This window comes from Nyctereutes procyonoides, unplaced genomic scaffold (genome assembly GCF_905146905.1).
Source record: "Nyctereutes procyonoides isolate TBG_1078 unplaced genomic scaffold, NYPRO_anot_genome, whole genome shotgun sequence".
Classification (NCBI taxonomy): Eukaryota; Metazoa; Chordata; class Mammalia; order Carnivora; family Canidae; genus Nyctereutes; species Nyctereutes procyonoides.
In genome coordinates, this window is record NW_026575046.1 from 55697015 (window position 1) to 55721250 (window position 24236).

Here is a 24236-nt window from a genome sequence, read left to right on the forward strand (position 1 = left end):
TTCCCCGCCATCCTCTCTCTTGAGTAAATTAAATACATTAATAAATCTTAAAAAAAAAAAAGATGCTCTCATTTCGGATTCACCTGTCATGCCCTCGGGCATCTTCTCTATTTAAATAGAGCTTAGGCCAAGTAACTGTAAGGTGAGCGCCTTTGGTCCAGGACACATCTGTAAGCAGGAGCATCTGTACTGGCTTCTGGAACGAAGGCCTCGCCGGCCCCATGGGTCTGCTCTTGTCAACCCGAGGGAGGGATTTTGTGCTTTTTCTTTTTCCTTCCTTCCTTCTGGCTTGTTGGAGCCTGGGGACCTAACACCCGGAAGGGGGCCCGGCACAGACAGTACACTTGGAATGTGTGTCGTTAAAAGAACGGCTGGGTGTGCTATTGACGAATAAACAAATGACTGAACCTCATTCAGCTAAAAACATGCATTTGCACGATTTCATCATGTCACACGGACGTCCCAACATCACCAGCCTGCGGCTACAAAATAAAGTCGCTTACTTTATTGACCACTTTATGGTGGCTTAAGCCGTCGCCACTTCATTCTGGAGCCTGGGTCAAACTCCACCGAACCCTGGCCCCCACCACACCTGCGCTGCTTCTGTGACTCTCCTAAGGGACCCCCTCCCCTGCCGTGTCTGCATCGACTCTGGCAGCCGTGGTCCTCAATGGCACACTCCCCATCCTCCCCATCCATCTTGCCACGGCCGGGGCCCTTGAGGACCGTCAGAGGAGCACCAGCACCTGCCAGCATCCATGCCAGGCGGGCTGACCCCGGCTTCTCTCAAAGCCCCCAGTCCTCAAGCAGCAGCACTGCAGAATGTACCCCAGGGGGGCAGGGGGCCCTGGGTGTGCCCCAGCTCTTGCCACATTTCGCCAGCTGGACTGTGAGGGACAGCTCCCACGGGTTCTCTTGGGGACACTCTCCTCGGTTCCTAACTCCTTCGGAATGCGGATGCTCAAACACAGGCTCCAGGCTGCACAGGCCCCAGAGCTGTGGCCTCTTCTGTTTCCCACCCAGTCTCCCCTCCTCTCCTGGTACAGAGAGGCTCCTGGACCCATTGGTGGGCAGAGACATCCTGGAGGTTAAGCCTGAGCAAGAGTCCTCGCCTCCAGACAAGGTGGGCGCTGCAGCACGCGGACCCCCTCAAACATCCTCTCATACGTCTAAGAATAGCAACTGCCTCCTGAACTTGAATCCGCAGGTACAGAGCCGGTGCGAGGTGCTTTGCATAGATTAGCTCTCGTCACCTTCAAGGCAATGAGTTTTTGCACCATGTGTCGATGGAAGTGAGGCCCAGGGAGGCTTAGTCTCTTGCCCAAAGTCACACGTAAGCAGCAGAGCCAGGATTCAGACCCAGGGCTGTCAGACTGTCAAGTACCACCTCATTTCATATAGTTAGAAAGTCTGACCTCAACCGTGGGAGGAAACACACACCATCCTGCAGATTTCCTACAGACGCATCTCTTTTGTTTTTCTTTTTTTAAAAATTTTATTTATTCATTCATGAGAGACACACACAGAGAGAGAGGCAGAGACACAGGCAGAGGGAGAAGCAGGCTCCATGCAGGGAGCCCGATGTGGGACTCGATCCTGGGTCTCCAGGATCACACCCTGGACTGAAGGCGGTGCTACACTGCTGAGTCACCGGGGCTGCCCTAGAGACACATCTCTTGATCACCCTAGAGATGCATCTCTGCATCTCTTGATCGTCCATCCACTGTTTAGGGCCCAGAAGTGAGAGGGATCCCACCTAAGCTGAAGCCCCCGCCTCCCGACTCTTTAGCGAGAGGCTTAAAATGGTGCCAGCTAAGGGCCGGGCCTGTCCCGTGTGGCCGGGCAGCCAGTCCCGGGCCCCCACCACTGCCTGATGCCGTAGAACGTGGCCCCACCTCACTCCCCCGGGGGACGGTCACTTCCACATTTGCTGGAACCTTAGGTTAGGCCAGACCTTCCTGTTCTTTCTCGGTATAGCTCTTGCCGGCAACCAGGTACCTTCCCCACACCTCCCAGCACAGGAGGTCGCCCCACATGCCCAGGTTCCATGATTGCCTCTGTCTGGATCTGTCCAGGAGCCCGCGACCCCCCCAGGTCCAGGATGCTGGCCTGGGCTTCTAGCCCAGAGGCTCTCATGACCAATGTCCCAGGGACCACACCGTCCTCAGGCTTCCGTGTCCGTGCCAGGTCTCCCCATCCCCGCCGTCCTGGGCTGGGTTGGGGGGAACTAATTCTAGCTCCAGGGCTCGTTCATTCCCTCCCAAGTGACCCCGCTGGGCCCTGTCCTGCTCAGGAGAAAAGCCTAGTCCGGGCCCGCGGTGGGGCACGATCGCATAGCCAAGCCCTGCCAACGTGCTACCGTTAGAGGCACACGCGTGGCCATCTGGACTAAAATTCGCAGCCGCCCACAGAGTCAGATCTGGAGGTTGGGGGAACCCCAACTCCCCGAAGGAGCCAGGAGGCAGGATGGGCCTGCTGTCAGGGACACTGGCCCCCGCGAGCCCGCGAATACCCATGTCAGCAGGGAGCAGGGGCCCCGTGGCCCTTGTTTAACAGGCTTTATTGACCACTTACAAAAGGGGTCGATGGCACGCACAGCGTAAGGATGCTGCGCTCCCCGCAGATGGCACACACGGCCCAGGGCAGCCCTCTCCTAAAACACAGGCTGCAAAACGCCCCTGGGGTCACGCTGGGCCCCGGCCTGTTGGATTCCACCTCTGAATACACTCCGGGGCCGGGATGCAGAAGCCCCAGCACGGGGCTTACGCGGCGACCCCGCCGAGCAACCTCTCCAAATGCACACTCAGAAATGGAGGGAACCATGTGTGCATAGAATCTGCTTAAATAAGATCACGGAGGAGACTCGGGCGCTCGTTAGTAGGGGCGGCAGGTGCAAACAAGCCTCCCACCTCCCTCTCCCTGACACGTCTGGGTTCCTTATAAAGCAGGTTTCCTTGAAGTTGGGCAGGACTTCTTTGCACTGAACATAGAGGCCTGTGCATCCGCTCTCCAGGCAGGTGGTCACCAGCTGGCCGGGGCACTTGGCCAGAGGGAAGCGCTGAGAAGCCCGGAGCCCCGAGACCAGGTCTCCGCCACCAACCTCGCTCCTCCCTCGGAAACTCATTTGTCCTCTGGACGGAGGCTTGGGCTGGAGGCACTGTGGCCTTGGTCCCCTGGGGCGCTCGCTGGGGGTGGGTGAGGACGACTGGACGGCCTCGGTCAAGGGCAATGACATCATTCAGATCTGGCTGCCAGGGGCCGGGGGCTGCACTCGGATGGACGCAGTCCAGGCCCTCCAGGTGATGCTGGTCAGAATGGCTTGGAAGGCTTCTAATACTTCCTGGAAGAGTTGCCCCCGCCCGCCCCCACACCCGGAGAGTCAGGCCACGGAGAATAGTGCGCGTTGGTGCTGCTTTTGCACTTGCCCGAAGCCCTTGTTCCCACGTGTTTGTCTCAGGCTTCACCTTGGGCCTGTGAGTGGCGGTGGGGACAGACTCGCTTCACTTTCCAGATGAGGAGTGAGCGACTGGGGGTTTAGGCGGCTTTCCCCGGTCATACCACGTGAGCAGGCTACAAACCGGTGTCTCCAGAACCCGCACTGTCCCCTCAGGGACCCCTGGTGGCACCTCGGGCAGGGCTTGATGCTCTCCCGGGTGGCTCAGCGGCTATGGCCACGCTGCAGCCCGGATACCTCTGGGCCCGCCTGGGACCGCCCTGTCATCCCGGTGCCCCTGGTCCCACACGGGTGAGGCAGGGGCCCCGTCTCTGCCCAGACACCACCGTCCTCCTTGCAGTTGCCTCTTCGGGGAACAGCCCCGCAGGCCGCGAGTTGTCCGTGCGTCCCTGCCCTGCGCGATGCACCTGCTGCCCTGCAGCCCGCGGGGGGCCCTGCCCACAGGCTTGGCCAGAACCCAGCTTCCTTCTGCTCCTGCCCCTGGCAGGGGGCTTCGGGAGCAGGTCCCGGCTGGCCCCGCCACACGAGGCCGGGGTCCTGGTCCTCACCTGAGGGCGCTGAGGCCCCAGGAGGACCCGCGGGACTGGAGGACCCCCAGCCTCTGCGGATGGGGAGCGCGCTGACAATCTGGGTGAGGAGGAAGGATCTGCCGGTGCCCCCCATGAACAGAGGACTCCCTCGTCTACAGTGTGTCCGTGTCCAGAGCCGCGGACGAGGGGCTTACGTCACTGCATGGACGGGGAGGACCCTAGGGGGCAGATGGCGGGGAGTGGGGTGCAGGCAGGAGGATGGCTGGGGCGGGGATGCGGGGGCCACCGGGACACCTGCTAGAAGTGAGCCTCATTCCCCACTCCCTTCTTCTCGAACTTTTGCCTTAGCTCCGAGACCAGAGCCGACTGCGTGGGGCCTCCCGCCTCGGGCCGCAGCGAGCCCCGGGGCTGCCGAGGGCTGAGGGAGCCCGAGACCGTAGGCACAGCCCAGCGCGCCGGGCCCGCCCTGGGAGCCCTGGGAGCCACAGCGGGCGCGGGGGGCGGCGCGGGGGCTGCGGGCGGCAGGGGGCTCCCCGGGCCGTTGTTGTTGCCGTTCTCGTTCTCGTTGGACGGATCCTCCTTGAGCGCGAACTTGGCGGCGGCCTTGGTCCTCCGGAACCGGAGCCACTCGACACGGACGGCCCGGGGCGCGGGGCTGGGCCGCTGGCGGAGCACGCGCCGCACAGGCAGGACCCTGCTGGACTTCTTATTGCGCCAGAAGGTGGCGGTGGAGATGAGGACGGTCAGGGCCACGATGATGGCCATGAGGCCGGCCAGGACGGCCACAGCCTTCAGGGGGTTGTCCTTGGTCTGCATCAGGAAGGCGGCCACGGGGCTCCGCGACAGCGTCTGGAAGACAGAGCCACCCCCTAGCCTTCTGCTGCTCTGGCCCCCCGGAGCCTGGCGGCTCTTGGACTTGCTGGGGTCAGGCACCCCTTGAGGATCGGAGGAGCACCTGGGCTCCATCCTGGAAGGAACGCACGGACCATGCAGCGCTCCCGGAGAAATGCACCAAGAGAGCGTGTCGAGTGTGCGAGCAGCCTCGGATTCAGCTGGACGGGCCCCTTGGGAGGAGGGGCCGCTTCCCTCCAGCGACCAGCGACTGGGCCCCACCTGGCGAGCGTACCAGCAAGTCCCTTAGTGAGATTCCCAGCAGCCGGGAGCTGAGAACGGCCCACAGTGGCTTTACGTCTGCCTTTTAACGCCCGTTCGGAGGCGCCATCACTGTCCCCGGTTATGGTTACGGGAAAGGAAGTGGGGGCTGGGCAAAGCCCAAATAAAAGTGTTGAAATTAGGATCACCTGCCACTTGATCCCAAAGCCCAGACGTCCGACGGCGCCGGCAGCCGGTGCTGGCACCGAGTGTCCCTGGGAGGAAGGCTGGGGATGGCCTTCCTTCCTCCGACCACACCGCAGCAAGGCCCAGCTGGCCCTCCCAGCTCCCGCCCAGCCCTGCCTTGGTGCCCACCTCCGTGTCGGTGACGTCAATCTTGAGCAAGGCCGTGGTGCTGAAGGAGGGGGAGCCACGGTCCTTGGCCTGCACCTCTAGGGACCACGTGAAGTCCCCGCCGGGCGTCATGTTGTGCAGAGCATCGAGGGAGCGGATGGAGTTCTTGAGCCGGATCTCCCCGGTGTGCACATCGATGTCGAACACGTTGGATGGCTCTGCGTGGGTGATGGAATAGTCCACCAGGTTGTTGGGCTCCTCTGCGTCCTGGTCCGTGGCCTGCGCGTGGGGAGGGTCGGACAGAGTGGGGCTTCGAGGATGACGCCTGTGCACCCTGGCCACACTGGTGGGTCACATGTGGGTGGCTTGCTGGGTTGATGGGAAGCGGTCCTACCCCTACTTGGAGTGCACTGGACTTGGGAGAAGCACTGAGCAAGCTGGGGCCGGTGCCGGGTGCCTACGCCTGTCGTCCCCTTCCACCCTCAGAACGAGGCTGGGCAGGAGGCGTTGTTAAGAGAAAACCCAGAAGCTTGGGTGATGAGCGACCTGTCTAGGGATAGGAACCTGGAAGGAGGGCAGCTGGGACTGAAAGCCTCGTCTGCTGGCTTTCCACACTGGGGAGACCGGGCGGCAGGGCACTGCTGCGAAAGCGGGCAGCCAAACACGGCAACTACCCCAGCTTCGACTGTTTCTTGTGTGAAGGGGCAGCAATACCTCCTTTGTAGAGGTAATTTCTGGGTTGAGGTGGGGATGGGGACATGCAAAGTACCTTAAAAACCCCTGCTCGTCCCGGGAAGCCAGTACGTGGTGTTTTAAAATAAGTTATTATCCTGCGGCGCCTCTTGCAGCAGCTCCAACAAGGCTCTCAGGGAAGCCTGGCTGCCTTCGGAGCTCACCTCGATTTTCACCGGGGTCCCCAGCACCATCGTCCTCTCCTGGACGCTCTTTCCAAACTGAGGAGAGTGGTCGTTGACATCCAGCAGGGTGACGAAGACCTCGGCCAGGCTGTATTTGCCCTCTGTGTCCTCCGCCTTCACGTAGAAGTTGTACCTGGCGGTGGCCTCGGCATCCAGGCTGGCCCAGGGCTGGGTGTAGATGAGCCCGGTGGACGGGTGGATCAGGAAGCTGCAAGGCACAGGGCGCTCGGGCTCTGCTTGCACGAGCACACACGCACGTGCGCACGCGGGCAGCCTTGTCGGACTGAGCCACCTCCCATGCATTGTGCAGCTTCTCCAAAGGGCCCCCCTAACCCGGTCCTATCCCCGACCTGCGGTCTGAGGGAGGCAGGCCCGCCCCGTCTACGCACCCACCTATTAACCCTGAACTTAACCCCTCGCAGCCTCAGGCCCTGCCCCGTCCTCCTGGGGCCCGCCCCTCCATGGCTCTCAGAGCCTAGGAGCTCAGCCTCAGGTCTCTCCTGCTCCCCCCACCCCGACCCTGGGCTCAGGCTCGTTTCTCCAACCCTCTCCAGCGTCCTCCTGTGTGGGGCACCCGTCCTCTCTGCCCCCTGCCTCCCAAATCCCTTGCCCGAGGCCCTGCCCAGGATCCTGGATCTACTTACGGGTCTGCCCCGGGCCCGTAGATGGAATATTTGACTTCGCCCCACGGACCCGTGTCTGGATCCACAGCCTAGAAGACACAACGCTCCAGGTGGCCCCTGCCCTTGGAGGGCTGCTTCTCGGCAGCGACGCAAGGGGACCCGGGGTTAAACCAACTAGGGACAGCCAAGCTGGAGGCCTGCCCGGGAGCTCTAGTTCTCTGCCCAGGGCTCAACTGTCGGAGGAGGCAACAGGTGTGGATCTGGAAGGCACGCACCCCTCCTTTATAAATGAGGCAGGGGCAGCCCGGATGGCCCCGCGGTTTAGCGTCTGCCTTAGGCCCAGGGTGTGACCCCGGGGTCCCGGGATCGAGTCCCACATCAGACTCCCTGCATGTTGGTGTATGGAGCCTGCTTCTCCCTCTGCCTTCGTCTCTGCCTCTCTCTTTCTCTCTCTCTTTGTGTCTTTCATGAATAAATAAATTAAGTCTTAAAAAAATAAAATAAGTAAAATAAATAAATAAAATAAAATATAGTAAAATAAATAAATAAAATAAAATAAAATAAAATAAAATAAAATAAAAATAAAAATAAACGAGGAAGGAAAGGGAGATGGGGCCCATGCCCCGAGCTCGGGGTTTATGCCCGTGTCCCCCTTACAGTCATACCCGTCGTACCAAAGAAGAACCTGAGCCTCAGAGAGGCCCGGGAGCTTGTCCCAGGACAGAGTTAATGAGTCTGGGCTTTGCTATTCAAACCGGGAGCCAGGTGATTTCAGGAGGCCCCTTCATTGGGAGCCCCCACCCCCGGCCCCTACCCCCCGGGGTAGCCCCCAACCCACCGTGACAGCCACCACGTTGGAGCCCCCCGGCGCATTCTCGGGGATCCTGGCAATGTAGTAGTGGGAGGTGAACTTGGGGACGTTGTCGTTGGTGTCCAGGAGCTGGATCACAACATCTGCAGTGGAGCTGAACTTCTCTGGAGTGCTCACCTCAATGGCCAGGAGCTGGGGGAGGAAGGAACCTAAGGGCTTGTCCGGGCAGTGGCCCGGGGCTCCCCGCCTCGCACCCACCTGCCCTGCCCCTCCCTGCTTGGCCGCCAGCCTGCCAGGCCCGCCACCCCCTGCCCGGGCACCCCAAAGGCCCACGGTCTTGAAAGGCTGGCTTTCTTGCAGTTCTCAGGGGGCCAACTTCCTTGGTCTCGTTGACTTGCATCTTCCTTTCTAGTCTCGATTTCAAGAATTATTTTGTTACATGATATAATTTAATATTTGTTTTTTTTTTAATTTTTAATTTATTTATGATAGTCACATAGAGAGAGAGAGAGAGAGAGAGAGAGAGAGGCAGAGACATAGGCAGAGGGAGAGGAGAGGGAGAAGCAGGCTCCATGCACCGGGAGCCCGATGTGGGATTCGATCCCGGGTCTCCAGGATTGCGCCCTGGGCCAAAGGCAGGCGCCAAACCGCTGTGCCACCCAGGGATCCCTAATTTAATATTTGTTAAGGAGCTTCCCAACTCCTATTCTTTCCTTCTGTTTTCCTGGCTGTACTTAGAGGTTTCTTTCTTCAGAGAAAAATCAGTGTGATTAGGTCAAACCGCCCCCCGCAACCTCCCCAAAGTCTTGGCTGCCCAAGACTCGGTTGAAATGATATTGGATCCTTTATTCACTTGATGAGAATTTGCATTTTCTTAAGCAAGGTGCGCCTTTATGTTTCTTGCTTCCTTTACGTCTCTTTGTTAAATTCTCATGGTTTTTTTTTTTTGTTGTTGTTGTTGTTATTTAGATGCTGCATAGTTACTACCCTAATTCCTAGGAATTTTATCTTTGGTTGTTATTATAAAAAAAGAATCTCTTATTCCATTATTCTCTTTGCTATTTTTCATACGCAGGAACACTCTCGAATTTGGCGTATTAAGTCTGCCATCGGTCATGTTAGCAACTTTACTGTGTTTGTTTTTCCAACATTTCTTAGATTTGTGTAAGCAAACAATAACAACCACTTACAAATAATGATATATTTTTTTTGTCTCTTCCTTTCTGACGTTCATGCCTCTTATTTCCTTTCTTTATCCAGGAATAACATTACTCCAGGAGTAGTGCTAAATAATAGCGCTGATAGCAGGCATCCAGGATTCGTTCCTGACCTCATAGGAAGCTTTCAGAATTTCACTTTTAAGCATGACGTACGCTGTAGTGGTGGTAATGTATGTATAATTATAAATAATTATAATAGTTGAAGGGGTGTCAGTGAAGAATTTGTTTTTCCTTTATATTAATAATTATGTATGTTTATATATAACATGCATCATATACATGTGTATAATTTTAATCACAGATTCAAAGGAATTTTTTTTTATCTTCTGCTAAAATTTTTATCAGGATCAGTGACAGATGTCAAAGGCATAGGACAAATACGTTTATCTTGATAATCAAATCACTTTTCTGCCTCGATCTGTTAACCAGGTGCATGGAGCCCCTTTGCACTCCTAGGGACAGTCATGGTTTGGGATGGGGGCTCCGCGAGGCTGTGTGGGCAACAGGAGCAGGTCCCTGTGCCCTCCCCCTGCCCCCCTCCACCTGGCTGCCCCGTCAGCAGAAGGGGCTGAGGACCTGAGAGGGGAAAGGAGGGCCAGGAGGGCAGAGGAGGGGCAGCAGCGGCAGGGACCCCGCAGGACTGAAGCAGGAGCTCCAAGGACCCCCCAACACCCCCGTTCAGGGCAGTGCAAAGCGTCACTTGCCTTAAAGGTCAAGACTTTGGACTTTTCAAAGTCAATGGCGGCTGAGTTCTCCACAATGATGGTGACCTGGGCTTCGTTCAGGACTGTCAGTGGGACCACGCGGAAGATGCCTCCAGGCCCCACCAGCCGCAGGTTGAACTTGGCATTGGCTCCCTGGGGGAGAGGAAATGGGGAGGTGAATGGGCATAGAATCTCCTTAGACAGTCAGGCTAAGCGAGGAGATTCCTGTGCCCTTAAGCCGGGAGGTGGGTGGGAGGAAGCCACTTGACGGGCAGTGGAGACTGAGTGGGGCAACACTCCTATAGCCGGGCCCCGCACCGGGCCGAGGAGGGACGGACACAGCCGGACACACAGGCGCTTTGGCTTGGCTACACTTTGTACTTGATCGCGAGGGTCCCCAGCTAAGCAGCTGGCCTCCACTCAGCTCCCCTCCCCCAGCTCCTGGGACACAAGCGGCCAAGGCTGATGAGCTCAGCTTGGGGCCCTGGGAAGACGGGGTGGAGTGCAGGCCCCTGCACCTGGTCTGAGTCGTTGACGGTGATCTTCAGGCCCCGCAGGATCTCTCCCTGCGGCGGGTGCTCGTACATGGACAGCTCAAATCTGTTCTGGGGCCCACTCTCCCCGTAGAACGTAGGCGGATGGTTGTTGAGGTCCACGATCCTGACGGTGACCGGGACCATGGCCTGGGCAGCTGGGACACCTGCAGAGCTGACCTCGGTCACCTGGGGTGGGGACAGGTGGCTACTGCTGTGAGCCCGGAGACCCCAAGGTGGCCCCACGGACCTCGGCCTCGGGTACTCGTCCCCACACATAATTCCCCCTCTGTAGGTGTGGCTGCCCTACAGATTTCCTTCTGACCGCACACGGCAAAGGGGACGAGACACACTTAGTCCTGAGACCACGCAGACCGTAACTCGTGTTTTCAAGCAGACTCTCTCCCTTGCCGGCTCTGATGAGACGAGACGCTTGGGTCCCAAGGAGCTAATGGTGACCCCCGGCCAACAGCCCACTGGGAACTAAATCCTGCCAGTAATCAATCATGTGAGCTTGGAAGCCAGTCTGTCCCCAGTCCGGCCTTCGGATGAGAACCTAGTCCTGGCTGACAGCGTGGTGGCAGCTACATGAGAGACCCTGAATCTGAGGACCCGGCGAAGCTGAGCCTGGAGTCCTGGCCCACAGCGACTGCGAGGTATAAGCATGTGTTGCTTCAGGACACTAGGTTTTCGGGAGCGTTGCCGCAGCCATAGGTGACCTTATGGGGATTAGTACTGAGCCTATTTCACAGACGAGGCACAGGGGGCGGAGAAGTCCTGGGGTCACGCAGCTGCTGAGAGGCCGGGCTGGGGCAGGAGGAGCTCAGAGGTGTCTGGTTCCTCACTGAGCACTCCCCCCACCTCCCCACACCGGCCCCTCTTTGCAGCCAAGCAGGTACGGGTTCAAATCCCCACACTGCCACATTCTGTCCTGGTGTCCGTCTGGCCAGGGGGGCTGCAGGGAGGGGGCGTGGAGACGCAGCAGCAGACACCAACACGGGTGCCGCAGCCGGGCCAGCACAGGCCCGTGTGGACCACCCACTGCAGCGGGCACTCCCCAGGACTGCACCACCCCCCCCCGCCTGCCCTGGGAGCAAGCTCCACCCTCCTGCCCTGAAACTCCATGCCCTGGCACCTCCACCTCCTGACCCGCTGCCCTGGACCCCCTTCCAGAAGCCTCCACCTCCCGGCCTAATTCCTCCTCGGTTCTCGGCCCTTCGCTGACTAAGGTACAGTCACACCAACACCTCCTCTACCTTCCAGCTCCACTTGACCTCTGACCTCTCCTGGGCTTGCTTCCTCTTCGGCCACAGCCCTCCTCACTCAGCCTCCCAAGCTCCCAGGGCTGTGCTCTCAGCCAGCGCCCCTCGGTCCCCACGGCCACCCCCTGGGCAGCCCCGCCCCCCAAGCCCACCTTCCGCAGCCCCCTACAGGCGACACTGTCTCCCGGGTGCCAGCCTGTATCCCCGGGTGCCGGTTTCAATGTCAGGGTCCTGAGACAGCGACACTCTGCATGCCTGTCCTCCCTGCATGCCTGTCCTCCCGGACCTGCCTCCTGTCCTGCACTCCCATAGCATCACCCCCAGCCCCCTCCCTCCCCCCGCCTCGCTTCCCTCCCTCCCCTTCCCTCATCCCTGATCCCCCTCCCTCCCACCCCTTTCCCTCACCCCAGGCCCCCCTCCCTCCCCTTTCCCTCACCCCAGCCCCCCCCACCTTTCCCTCACCCCAGCCCCCCCTCCCTACCTTTCCCTCACCCCAGGCCCCCTCCCTCCCCTTTCCCTCACCCTAGGCCCCCTCCCTCCCCTTCCCCTCACCCCTCACAGCCACATTCTGTGGAGTCTGCCTCTTTCATATTTTACAATTTGACTATTTCTGCGATTCCCCCTCCCTCATCCCCAAGGGCCTTCATGTATCACCTTGACTAATGGCTCTGCCCCCCTGCCCCTCACCCAGGTTCCCCTAAACTCAGGTGGGGACCAGGGTTCTCAAACCCTAGGCTGGGGCTGGTGCCAGAATCACTTGGGGTCTCAGGACGTGCAGTGTCCTGGGTTTATCCCAGACACACTAAGCTCCTGTTGCCGGGACCAGGACCTGGAAATCCTGCTGGCCGAGGTCTGGAGACCTGGGAACTGCCACCGCCCCTCTCCCCCTGCCCCGTCTAATGCAGACAGGATGAGCTTTTAAACAAGACTCTAATCATGCTCAAAAGCCTTCAGTGGCTCTTTACTGATCTCGGGCAGGACCAGCTCCTGATAATTTGCAGACCCAGTGAAAAATGAAAATATTTTTTAGCAAAAACCTTCGTTAAAAAAGTGTTTGAAAATACGGTTAAAAAATTATCCAGAATTTCAAGACAGCAAGAGCAGAGCATGATGCCCAGCAGGGGGCCCTTCTAATGGTGATCCCTGCGTGATTACACAGACCACATGCCCACAAAACCGGGCCTATTCCAGGAAAACAACCGTATGTCACATTCAGGGCCTTTACCCCCCTGGGCCCAGCCTGCGTCCAACCACCTCTCTGTCCTCGTGCTGCCCGTGGACTGTGCTCTGGACCCATGACTGCGTCCTTGCTGCGTCCCTAGTACCTCATGTGCCCTCACAGCCTTGACTCAGGGGGCTTTCCTGGCCCACAGCGCCCCAGTCACCCTCACCCCCCGCCGCAGGGATGCCCTTCCCGTCTCCACCGGCTGGTCCTACCCATGCTCGCGGCCTTGCAGGTCAGTCCTGCCTCCTTGTGAATTCACATTTCCCCTTGCCAGGGGCTGTGCGGTGTCTGCAGCATTCACCCAGGCTGTGATATGTGGGTGCTCCGTGGGGCAACACCTAGCTCCTTCCCTGGTGCTGAGTGGGTGCTGGGGGTGGGCTGGGTCTCATCACCATTGGAATCTCCCAGGGCCGGAGGGTGGGGGGAACAGCCAGGCTAGGGGTAGGGTACCTGTACGTGCAGCTCGTACACGTCTCTCCTGAGCTGTGCAGGGCTCTGCATGACGGAGATGACTCCAGAGGTCTCGTTTATCTCGAAGGCTCCATCACTCCCTGTTAATGGGGAAAAGATGTGCCCTGCAGCTCCACACGAGGCCAAGGGAGGCCCGGGGGGGGGGGGGGGGCACACCAGGTGCTCCTGTAGCCTATTTATTTTTTAATCTTTATTTATTTTTCGAAGGAGTTTGCTAATTTTATTTTTATTTATTTATTTATTATTTATTTATTTTTACATTTTTAAAATTCAAATTCAACTTGCCAACATATAGTATAACACCCAGTGCTCATCCCATCAAGTGCCCTCCCCTCTTCTAGAATGATTTATTTATTTATTTATTTATTTATTTATTTATTTATTTATTTATTTATTTATTTTAAAGATTTTTATTTGTTTATTCATGAGAGACACAGAGAGAGTCAAAGACAGGCAGAGGGAGAAGCAGGATCCCTGCGGGGAGCCCAGTGTGGGACTCGATCCCAGGACCCCGGGGTCACCGCCTGAGCCGAAGGCAGACGCTCCACTGCTGAGCCCCCCCAGGCGTCCCCCCTATTCTAGAATGTAATTCTATCATCCGGATCTGGCCAGTGAGGAAACTGAATTTCAGAGGGGCTCAGTAATTTTCCGAAGCTGACACAGCGAGTGTAGACCTGGGGCGTAAACGCCCGTCTGAGTCTAGCTCTCAGCTTTCATAGAACTTTTCTGCCCTTATGGGCCACCTGTGTGCATGTGGGCGTGCGCGTGTGTGTGTGTGTGTGTGTGTGTGTGTGTGTGTGTGTGTGAGTGATGGAGAGAGGAAGGGAGGCACAGACCCAGAGGTAGGGAGACAGGGAAGGACAGAGAGGAGAGAAAGGGGCCAGGGCTGCAGGGGGAGGAGCAGAGTCGGGAGAGGAGAGCAGGGGGGACGCGGGTGCTGGGGTGGGGAAAGCTTCCTGCTCCACCCACGTGGGCCGCTGGCAGGGGGCGAGGGTGGGCCCGGGGGTCTGAGCGAGAGCACGGCCACGCGAGCAGGTCCCCCAGCAGGTGCCAGGAGTGATGATCCCACCCAGGGGCCTGGCACTGCACAGACCAACGGGCCCTGGGGGCCACGGAACCTGCCTGGGGCCACCTGGACCTGCTCAGTCGCTGCTCGCTGGTACGAAGAACACAGTCTTGGCACCGGGACACTTGGGTTCCAACCCCACGGGAACGCAGGGTGGCCCGCTGGCATCTCGGAGCTGCTCTCATCCACAGGCAGCGCTAATGTAGGGAGTGCAGTTTCATCGTGGCATCTAATTCATTTAATTCCACTATATGCTCTAGGTCAGGGATTTTAACGAATGGGAGCGGTGCCTGAGGCGCTCACTCAGCTCGGTTTCCTACTCCTGGGTTCGGCCCAGGTCACCACCTCAGGGTCGTGGGATCGAGCCCCAGGTCAGGCTCCCTGCTGGGCATGGAGCCCGCTTAGGGTTCTCTCCCTCCTCCTCCCTCTGCCCCCTCCCTCCCCAAAAGAATGAGAAAAAAAAACAGCTTTAGAAAGTGTAAGAAATGTTGCTTACCCTTTTGCTAATTAAAGTGTGGCCAGGGCGGAGGGACAGGAGTCAGTGCCACCCACGTTGCTCTCAGTCCCCGCCCCCCCACACTTGCTTCTCTCCATGTCGCTGGACGTGGGGGCCAGAGGGGTGGAGCACAGGCCCAGGAAGGCTCGTCACCTCCTGGAGGGACCCAGCAGGTCCCCTGCCCCCATACACCTTGTACTTGTACGAATGAGGAAACTGGGACCCGGGGAGGTCTGGGCGGGTCGCTCCAATCGCCCAGGAGCTGGGAGCTGGAGCCCAGCAACGGCCCGTCCCCAGATGGCTCCAGACTCACCATTCAAGAGGCTGTAGAGAATTTGGTTGGGTTTGCCTCGATCTCCGTCCATGGCAACCACCGTCAGTACCTCCGAGCCCTTGGGTGAGCAGAAGTGGTGCCTGAGGCCGGTAGTGATGCCGGGGCTCGCCCCTCCCCAGACACCTGCCCCCATGGGGGTGGCGCCACTGCTACCCAAGCAAAGGGCCAGGCCTTGGCGTGGCCCCCACCTGTTTACGGGGCCCAGGGCACCGCTGCTCCCCATCTCTCCCCCACATGGGTTGGCGCTTGGCCACCCGGGGACAGTCGGGCCTCCCAGCGGTCCTTTTCCCCACAGCCCGCCTTCCCACACGCTGCACTCAGCTCCGGCCTCCACCGTCTGGCCCTGCAGCCTCGCCCTCCTGCCTCACCCACCTTCTGCCTTCAGGGCCACGTGGAGGGAGGGTTGGGGCCAGGGCGAGAGGGGCCAGGCACGGGGGCTCCAAGGCAAAGCCCAGGAATGACGATGCTGGCCTGGGCCTCAGCCTGCCACCCTCCGGGCCCCTCTCCCTGGCCCAGGCACCCTAGTGGCTGCATCCTGACAGTCGTGCCTCAGCCGCCCCGTCCACCCTGAGTTCCGGGAGCCCCAGGGGCACCGGCCCGCCTCCCTCACTCTGCGCTCATCTCCACCATTCTGCCATGGCTCCTGGACAAGCGGCACCCCAGCCGGGGCCCAGCGCGGGAGTGGCCGGGGGCATCGCGGCCCGGTCTCATCCGGTCTAGAACCGTCCGACCGGGGAAGGAAGGCCTGAGGACGCAGCGCCATTGCCCAGAGCCCTGGAGCCTAGCGCGAAGGCTGGGCCTGCTGTGGCCTTCAGGGAGCCCCCCTCCACCGGGCGGAGCCTCGGCCCCTCCCACACCCAAACCCCGGCGATGGGCCCCCACAGCCTCTCCTCCTGGCCCTTCTCAGGGGCTGGGGGCGTCAGGCCGCCTGAGCCAAGATGTGGCCACCACGGCGGCGGCGCCAGCAGGTGCAGCCTCCCCCCTGCACCCCCACTGGCCCATCCATGGCCAGCCCTGCGTGGAGGGGCCCAGAGCCGGGGCCCAGGGCTCCCCAGGCAGCGGAGACGGGGGACCGGGGCCGAGGGGCCAGCCACCCACCGGAAGGGTGTCCTCATACACGTAGCCATAGTAGGGTGTGCCCACAAAGATGGGGGCCATGTCCTGCACATCCTCCACGTTGACTGTGACTGTGGTGGTGGCTGACAGCACCACGTCAGCCCCTCGCAGCCTCCCTCCGCCATCCTGTGGAAGAAGAAGGCGGTGAAGACAGGGGCGCCCCGGGGCCCCCCGCCGCTGCCTGGCCCGAGACCAGCTGCCCTCTCTGATTTCTCTTGGCTCCTGCATCACCCGGGCACCATCTCCCCCCACAGGGCTTGTTTAAAGGAGCTGATGCCCGGAAGTCTTAGGCAGCGCCTGGTATGCACGAGGCACCCAGGGGTGTTGCTTTGGGGAAAAGAGACGTGAATTCTGTCTCCAGGGAAATCGTGGCCGACAAACGGCAGGGGAGGAGAGGGTCAGAGCCCAGTTGCCCCTCCTGCCGGGAACCCAGCTTCAGACGTCCCCCGAGGACCCGCTGAGGCCTGAGTGGCCCGCACCTGAGCCCAGGCCCACGGGTGGGTGGTCTGGACCGCAGCGCGACGGCCTGTAGCCAACATGTGAGCAGCAAGGGCCTTTCCTTTCCTGGAAAGGGAAGTGCTGGGCCGAGACTGAGAGCTGGGCTTCCCGCCCGCAGGGGGCTGAGCGGCCACTTGGGCTGAGCGCCTGCTGAACTGCAGGTCCCACATCACGCACCTTAGAGACCCGAGGAGCTCAGCTGAGCCTCACGGGTGGGCAGATGAGGAAACAGAGGCCCAGACAGGGAGAGGTGAGGTGAGCAAGGCCCCGCAGACGGAGGGAGGTGCCTGGAGGCCAGGCCGTGGGGGGGTCGTGCTCACGGGGTGGGCACCCCCTCCAGGAGCCAAGGGCCATCTTCGGCCCACAGACTGCAGCCTGGGGACCGCGTCCATGCCTCTCCAGAGGTTGTGGCAGCTGCATCCCTGTGCCCATTGCACAAAGTGCCCCCAGCCTCTCCTAGGACCTGAGCCTGCTCCAATCCAAGGGCCGCTTCCCCACGCCTCCCCGTTACCTTGGCGACCACAGTGACAATGTGGGCCCGGGCCTTCTCGTAGTCCAGGGTGGCCCCAGCCCGGAGGCGCAGCACGCCGCTGTGACGGTCCACGGCAAACACAGTGGCCTGTGCACTCTGCAAGAGCGGGGGATGCGCCGGTCCTCGGACTCGGGCCGGCCCAGGGGGGGGCCCCTGTGCCACCCTCCGTTGGGGAGCCCCGGCCACGCTGGCCCTGGGCCCCTCCCGTCCCTCAGTGTGTTTCCCACCGGCCGGGCCCGGAGTCCCCACAGGTACCCAGCAGGTGCCCTGACCCACAGCAGCGGGGACTCGGAAGCCAGAGACGAGGAGGCCTTCTGCATCTGCAGGGAAGCCGCTGCGGCAGGGGTGTGGGGGGCCAGGGGATGATCCCCCAGCCAGGACGGGGTTACTGTGCATCACGGCCGTTAGCCGAGCTTTACAGGCAGCTAATCCTCGCCGCCCGTGGGCAGGTGCCGGTGTCTTTCCCACTGTGCACGTGAGGAACGAGCTGGGAGAGCCAGGCCCACGAGGAGGGGGTAGGGTCTCCCCGGAACATGGGGCGCCCGGGGAATTCTCCAGAACCACCCCCCCCCCCCAGGTCCTGGCTGCCTTGACAGTCGTGAGAGCAAGGGACAGACTGAGAACAAAGGAGCAGCGGCTGGTTCCTGCAGAGCCCAGGGAGGAGGAGGAGGAGGAGGAAGGGGGCTCTGCCTTTGATGGGGTTGCAGGGGGATGGACACGGGTGGGCAGGGGTGTCGCGGCACTGCTCCTCCTGACGGGTCACCCTTTGCCCTTCCTCCTCTCCACAATCCTAGGCCCAGCCAGACTTTCCTCCAACCCTGAGTGGGTGCAAATGAGCCCAGCCCTCTCCCGGGGGAGTGGTGGGGCGTAGAGAGCTGAGGGTCCCGGGGATCTGGGGACAGGGTGGCAGGGGATCTCCAAGGAAGCCAGGGTGGGCCGGCCAGGGCAGACAGCTCCCACCCAGGGCCCTGTCATGTCCCCACCAGCCCAGCCCTGTGGATCTGATGGGACCCCTCTGACAATCTTTGGCAATAGTAGAGACCCCAACTCAGGGCCTTGGCGATGGAGGTGGGGGCCGTCCAGGTGTCCCCTCTAGCTCAGGCCCCTGCAGTGCCCCGTGTGCCCGGTGTGCCCCTCCTTACCTGCAAGAAGTAGGTGACACTCCCTCCAGAACCTGTGTCCTTGTCCACCGCATGAACCTTTATGAGACTGCTCCCAGGAGGTATGTCCTGAGGGGTCACAGCCATTGAGGGCTCAGTCCCGGGGCAGAGAGAGAACGCTCAGGGGGCAGGGGGTGAAGGAGCCAGAGACAGGTGCAGTCGGGGCATGAAGGGCTAAGAAGAGGTGAAGAGGTGACGGGTGACGATGAACCTGAGAGCCGCCCACTGGGGGCCCGGCAGCCATGGAGGAGACGTGCCAAAGTCGGGGTGGGGGCGGGGAAGAAGGCAGGGGACCCAGAGGGACGAACAGACGGCCTCCAAAACCAAGACTCCCAAAAGACAAAGGGTTTAAATATGGAAAATATGAAATGGGGGAAATGGTTAATAGACACATTCAGCACTGCCAGGGGTCACATGCCTACCATTTAGGCCAAAATGAAGTTATCTTCTTCCTACTGGATTAGCAAACATTACAAAACTCGAGAGTCGGGACACCTGGGTGGCTCAGCTGTGGAGCAGAGTCCGCCTTCGGCTCAGGGCGTGACCCCGGGGTCCTGGGATCGAGTCCCCGCGGGGAGCCTGCTTCTCCCTCTGCCTGTGTCTCTGCCTCTCTCCCTGTGTCTCTCGTGAATAAATAAATACAATCTTTACCAAAAAAAAACGAGAATCTCCAGTGTTGCTGAGGGATGGGAGACAAAGCCCCCCCTTCCCAGAGCCTAGGGGAGAGGGCAAGCAAGCTCCACGTGGGCGCCTCCCCCGGGCACTCATGCTTTCAACCTGCCCATATCAAATCGTGGCCTGTGTCTTAGGGAAATCACCCTAATTAGCTATAGGGCCGTTTTACGTTTATGTGTTAGTTAGGTTCAGGATTTGATGCTTCTTATGACAGCAAAAACTTAAAGCATCTTAAATACCCAAATGCAAAGGACGAGTTCAGCGAGTGGTGGACCGTGCACCAAGTGGAAGCGATTCAAACCATAGTTAAGCCTGGACTTCACGATCACGGAGGGAACGCTGACGTACGTAGGCGAAAACCAGCACAGAGGAAGCGGGGGTCCGGCATCGTCCCCGCAACGGAAACAACCACAAGCAAAGCGATCCCGTGAATCACCCGAACCTGACAAGGGTGTCTCCAGGCAGAGGGATCAGGGCTGATTTTTGAACTTTTTCTCCTGCCTTTCTACATATTTCACGTTTCCCCAGGAAACACACGTCATGAGCGTAACAGAAAACAGTACACGGACGTTCCCGTGGATCAAAACGAACGTGGGAGGGGTCGGCAACAGAGGTGGGGGGAGGACATGAAGTGGGGGCTCTCCAGAGGGCAGCGAGCGACGAGGGGGTGCTCGTCACCCCGGGTCCGGGTGGGAGTGCCTGGGGCCTCCTGCTTACCTCAGGTACCTGGACCATGTAGGGCTCCCGGATAAAACTGGGGGCCTCATCGTTGGCATCGGTCACCAGGATCGTGACTTTCTCTGCCACCTGCGAAGGGGCAAAGGGGACAGGAGTTGGGGCAGTGCGACTTTCTGGGCAATAAAAGGACAGGGGGGATGCCCTGGGGGGATGTCTCTGCCCCATGTCTCCCCTTCTTCATCCCCTTCCTCCCTCCCCTCTTCCCTCCCTGCCTTTCTGCCTGCCTTCATTCATGCAACAGATATTAGGAAGCGACCACGCGGTGCCAAGCACTGTGTTCCAACCCAGAGACAGAAGGCACAAGCTGATGGCGTGCGTTTTGCAGACCAGGCTGGCAGGCAGAACCGACACAGGGAAGGAAGGTGGTGACCTTCTGCGGGGCGGGAAGGGCGGCGGCAGGCACAGGTGGGCGCTGGGCGACAGGTAAACGCACGCCATGGGTCTAGGAAGCTGTCCCCAGAGGCCCCGAGAAGGGGCAAGGAGCCCAGCCGGTGGTGGGACGGCAGGAGCTTCTGCAGCAGTGCATCGGGGGAGAGGGGCAGAGGCGGAAAAGCCCGTCCGGAAGGAGGAGCGGCACACGCGAAGGCAAAGAGGAGTGACATGCGTGGTGGGTTCAGGGAACATAAGCAGATTCAGGGCGAGATGGTTGGGAGCGTGAACGTGGGAGAGGAAGTGGGTGAGACAGATGGTGTGGGATGGGGCGGCCCGGGATGCGGGAGGTGGCTTGGGCCGCGTGCGTCCTGGGGCGGCGGGGGCGGCTGTGGGCGCCTTCAGGGCCAGGCTGTGGCTGGTCTAACGTTTCCGGGTGATGGCTCTGGCTGAGACGGAGTGGGGTCGGGTAGCCTGGAAGCTGGGGGCCCCTGCAATCGCCCCGCCAAGCACCGATGAGGGCTGGGTGGAAGTAGTGGCCGTGGGGGAGGAAGGGACGGAGAAGCCAGCTCTGGGTGCCTGCAGGGTCACCTCGGGTGACCTGGCCGGGCCCGGTCGGTGCAGGCAGATGGGAAAGTGAGGTGCATGGGGTGCACGGGGGAGCACATCCTGCTGGGCCTCGGCTCTGAGCTGCCCTTGAGGCCCTGGAGGTTGGAGGAGGGAGGGTGGCCGGGCCGGGGAGCTGGCACTGCCAGGGGCCGGCTCGGGGTGCACTTACCAGATTCAGGCCGTCCGAAATGCTGATGACAGCCTCAATCTCGTCCTCCCTCTGCAAGGCAAAAGGACTGGGTGGGTGTGGGGGCCTGAGGGATCCGGGCTCTCCCTTCCCCGCCCCCACTGAGCCCCCCGGAGCAGATCCAGGCCTTGCGAGGGAGCCGGGTGCAAGGCGGGGGGGGGGGGCAGAAGGCTGCCTCTGGCCATGCCTGGGGCCTTGCTTCGGGTCTCGGCACATCAGGAACTCTACCAAACCCACGGGGCCACCGAGGCACCCCAAGAGAGCGCTCCCTGGAGAAGGGGGACAGATGCTAAGCCGGCGGCGTGCTGGGCTCCCAGGGGAGGGGGTTCCCCTCCCACCCCCCTGTGACTCCACAGCAGGTCTGCGGTATCTCAGGTTCTCCTCCGTCCAAGGTGGGGCCGCGGCAAGGGAGGTCCCCAGGGTGCCGGGGAGGATGCACCCTCACACCTCCACCCCGGTGTCCCTACAGCAGTCTCTGACACCAGCCTCTCCTTCTCCACCCGGGTCTGCAGCTGGTGGAGTCCAGCGCCGGCCCCAGGCTGGCCGGAACCCCCGGCAGAGGCCCAGTTAGGGGGCCAGCCAGGCCCACTGACCTGGTGCACGGCCCCCAAAGAGAAATGTAGCCCATGCCCCAGCGCCTGCAGGTGCAGAAAGGGGCAGAGGCGTGGAGGCGTGGAGTTTTACCAAACTCAGGCCCGCTCTCCAAGCCACGCTTTCCCTGGCTGGCTCAGCCCATAGAGCACCTGTTGATCCCAGGGTCGTGAGTTCGAGCCCCATGTTGGGAGTGGAGCTTACATTAAAAAAACAAAAAAACACTCTTTCCAGCCCTGATCTGCTGTCCCTTTCCTTTGGCTCACGGGGTCTCTCCCGGGACGACCTCCAGGGAAACCCACAACCCACGGAGGTTTGTCTGCACACGTGGCAGGCAGCACTTGTCACCCCCGTCCGTACCTCCCTGTCCAGCTCTTCAACCAAGGTGATGTTTCCGAAATTGGGGTCAACAGAAAAGACACTTCTAGCGCTGGGGTCAAAGCTGATGTGATAGGAGACGGGGTCTCCCTCAGGGTCTGTCCCATTTAGAGTATATACGTGAGAACCTGGAAGGAGACACGGAAGGAGGACTAGAATCTGGGACCCAGCTTTTCCCCAGAGTGGCATCTGTTCAGGGCCAAGGATTCAGCCGTTCGGTTATAAAGCGGGTGTTCAATTCAGAGCTAGAGGTCCCCCCTGAAGTGAGCACTCCCCCCCCACATCATGACTCTTCATTGCTGTCAGTGAGGAGCTAGAAGCAGCCACTGTACGGACTGTAATCTGTCACACAGGTTACAGAGGAGCCTCGGGCGGCGGTGTCTAAGTCCAGGACGTCTGTGTGGTACTGACACTGTCCCAGGAGCCAAGACCTGGGGTCCCGGGGGTGGGGGATGGGAGGAAAGGGAGGAGCCAGGAGGGCAGGGGGGTGACCCACGGGCAGCGTGGTGTCCCCACGTCTGGATTAGTGTCTGAGTAGGTAGGTCTCTCATGCTGCCCTCCTCTCGGGGCTCCCCACCCAGCCAGCGAGAGGTTAGAAGGGAGAATGTCGTCCTTCCCCCTCTGGCCTGTGGACCCCAGCAAGGTGGGTGTTCCTAGGCCTCTTTAGAGCCTAAAGAGGGGGGGCTCCGGGAGGTAAGTACATTTGCTCAAGGTCACACGGTGAGTCAGGGGCAGTGCCATGGCCGAGCCCAGCGGTTACATCAGGCTGCCAGCCGCTGCCTGCTGTCGGGGTGGCCCCATCTCCACACACACCCCCCGCCCCCCACCCCGGGTCACCGGGACTGGCCTGGCTTAGGTCTGCATGACAGCCGTGACCTCCTTTCCTGCAACCGCACTAGGGAATTGAGAGGGCACACAGGGCTCCCTGGGAGGGCCCACAGCCTGGCACCCGCTGTGTCCATGGGCTCCGTGGAGTCACGGGTTCAGTCCTGGTGTCCCGGGGAACGTGGGCCACCCTCAGGGAAACGGAGAGCAGGTGGCTGCCGGGGCTCCTCACCCACAGGGGTGTCCTCTGGGAGGCTGAACAGGGCCATGTTTCCGCTGTCCAAGAAGTGTGGGGCGAAGTTGGCCTGGGCTGCGGGGAGAGGGGGCGCAGAACACTCAGGGCTGGCCCTCGGCTTGCCCCATGCTGGCTCTACATACACTGGTCCCCGGCTCGCCCCACGCTGGCCCCATGCTGCCCCCCCCCCGGGGCTGTTCCCACGCTGGCCCTATGCTGGCCCCACACTGGCCCCCAGCTCACCCCCCAGGCTGGCCCCAGGCTCTCCCCAGGCTGGCCCCCAGCTGACTCCACACTGGTCCCCGGCTGACCCCCCCCCCCCCCCGCCACCCCCTCCCCGCCCAGGCGGGGCTCCAGGTACCCCGGCCAGTCTCCGCCCATCACCCGGGACGGGACCGGGAGCCCCGCGGAGGGGGCCGCGCCCCGAGGTCGCCCTGGGAGCTGGGACGCCCCCGCCCCGCAGCCCCCCCCCATCAGCCGCCCCGCCTCCCGCCCTGCTTCTGAGGGGTCCTGGCCCCAGAGCCGGTCTCCGGGTCTCCGGGTACCTGCCGCCCCCGGCCCGAGTCCCAGGCTGGGGAGCGCCCCGAGCCTCTGCACCCCCCGGGCAGCGCCCGCCCCTGCTCCTCGCCCCGACCCCGCGCGCCCCCGCGGCCACTCACCCAGGCAGAGGCGCAGCAGCGCCACGGCCACGGCGGCCCGCGGGTCGCGCCCCATGGCTCCGCGGGCACAGCCTCCCTCGCCGCAGCCGCAGCCGGGCGGGAGCTGGAGAGCAGACGGGGCGGAGCAGGGGGTGCAGAGGCGGGGCGCGGAGCAGGGGCGGGGCACAGGGTGCAGAGGCGGGGCGGGAGGGCGCGGGGGGGGGGGGGGCGGGGCAGAGGAGGGGCGCGGGAGGTGCAGAGGTGGGGCAGGGGGTGCAGAGGCGGGGCAGGGGGGCTCGAGGTGCAGAGGTGGGGTGGGGGGGCTGGGGTGCAGAGGTGGGGCGGGGCGAGGCGGGGTGCAGAGGCGGGGCGGGGGGCGCAGGGTGCAGAGGCGGGGCGGGGGCTGCAGAGGCGGGGCAGGGGGGCGCGGGGTCAGAGGCGGGGCGGGGGGGTGCAGAGGTAGGCCGGGGGGTGCAGAGGCGGGGCGGGGGGTGCAGAGGCGGGGTAGGGGGGCGCGGGGTGTAGAGGCGGGGCGGGGGGTGCGAGGTGCAGAGGCGGGGCGGGAGGGCGCGGGGTGCAGAGGTGGCTCGGAG

At 61.4% G+C, this 24236-nt stretch overlaps 1 protein-coding gene across 1 annotated transcript; it reads right to left on the minus strand.

Annotated features, from left to right (window-relative positions):
• Positions 1-1602: 1602 nt before the first annotated feature.
• CDHR1 (cadherin related family member 1) lies at positions 1603-23757 on the minus strand. Its single transcript, XM_055325464.1, has 17 exons — positions 23665-23757; positions 23003-23080; positions 21928-22073; positions 20959-21009; positions 19791-19880; positions 18381-18467; positions 17218-17334; positions 16191-16334; positions 15072-15150; positions 13176-13276; positions 10224-10427; positions 9706-9858; positions 7809-7973; positions 6992-7059; positions 6327-6555; positions 5452-5709; positions 1603-4833 (listed from the first exon to the last, which is right to left on the minus strand). The coding sequence occupies exons 1-17, from the start codon at positions 23717-23719 to the stop codon at positions 4282-4284; spliced, it is 2577 nt and encodes an 858-aa protein (XP_055181439.1). The 5' UTR covers positions 23720-23757; the 3' UTR covers positions 1603-4281.
• Positions 23758-24236: the final 479 nt, after the last annotated feature.

Bases quoted from the DNA above. Each gene is read 5' to 3' on its own strand.
- CDHR1 (XM_055325464.1), bottom strand. From the start codon at position 23,719: ATGGGGCGCGACCCGCGGGCCGCCGTGGCCGTGGCGCTGCTGCGCCTC. The intron at 22,074-23,002 runs GTGAGGAGCCCC...GTCTCCTTCCAG, and splicing joins CCCAGAGGACACCCCTGTGG to GTTCTCACGTATATACTCTA. The intron at 9,859-10,223 runs GTGCAGGGGCCT...CCTCTCCCCCAG, and splicing joins CCGTCAACGACTCAGACCAG to GGAGCCAATGCCAAGTTCAA.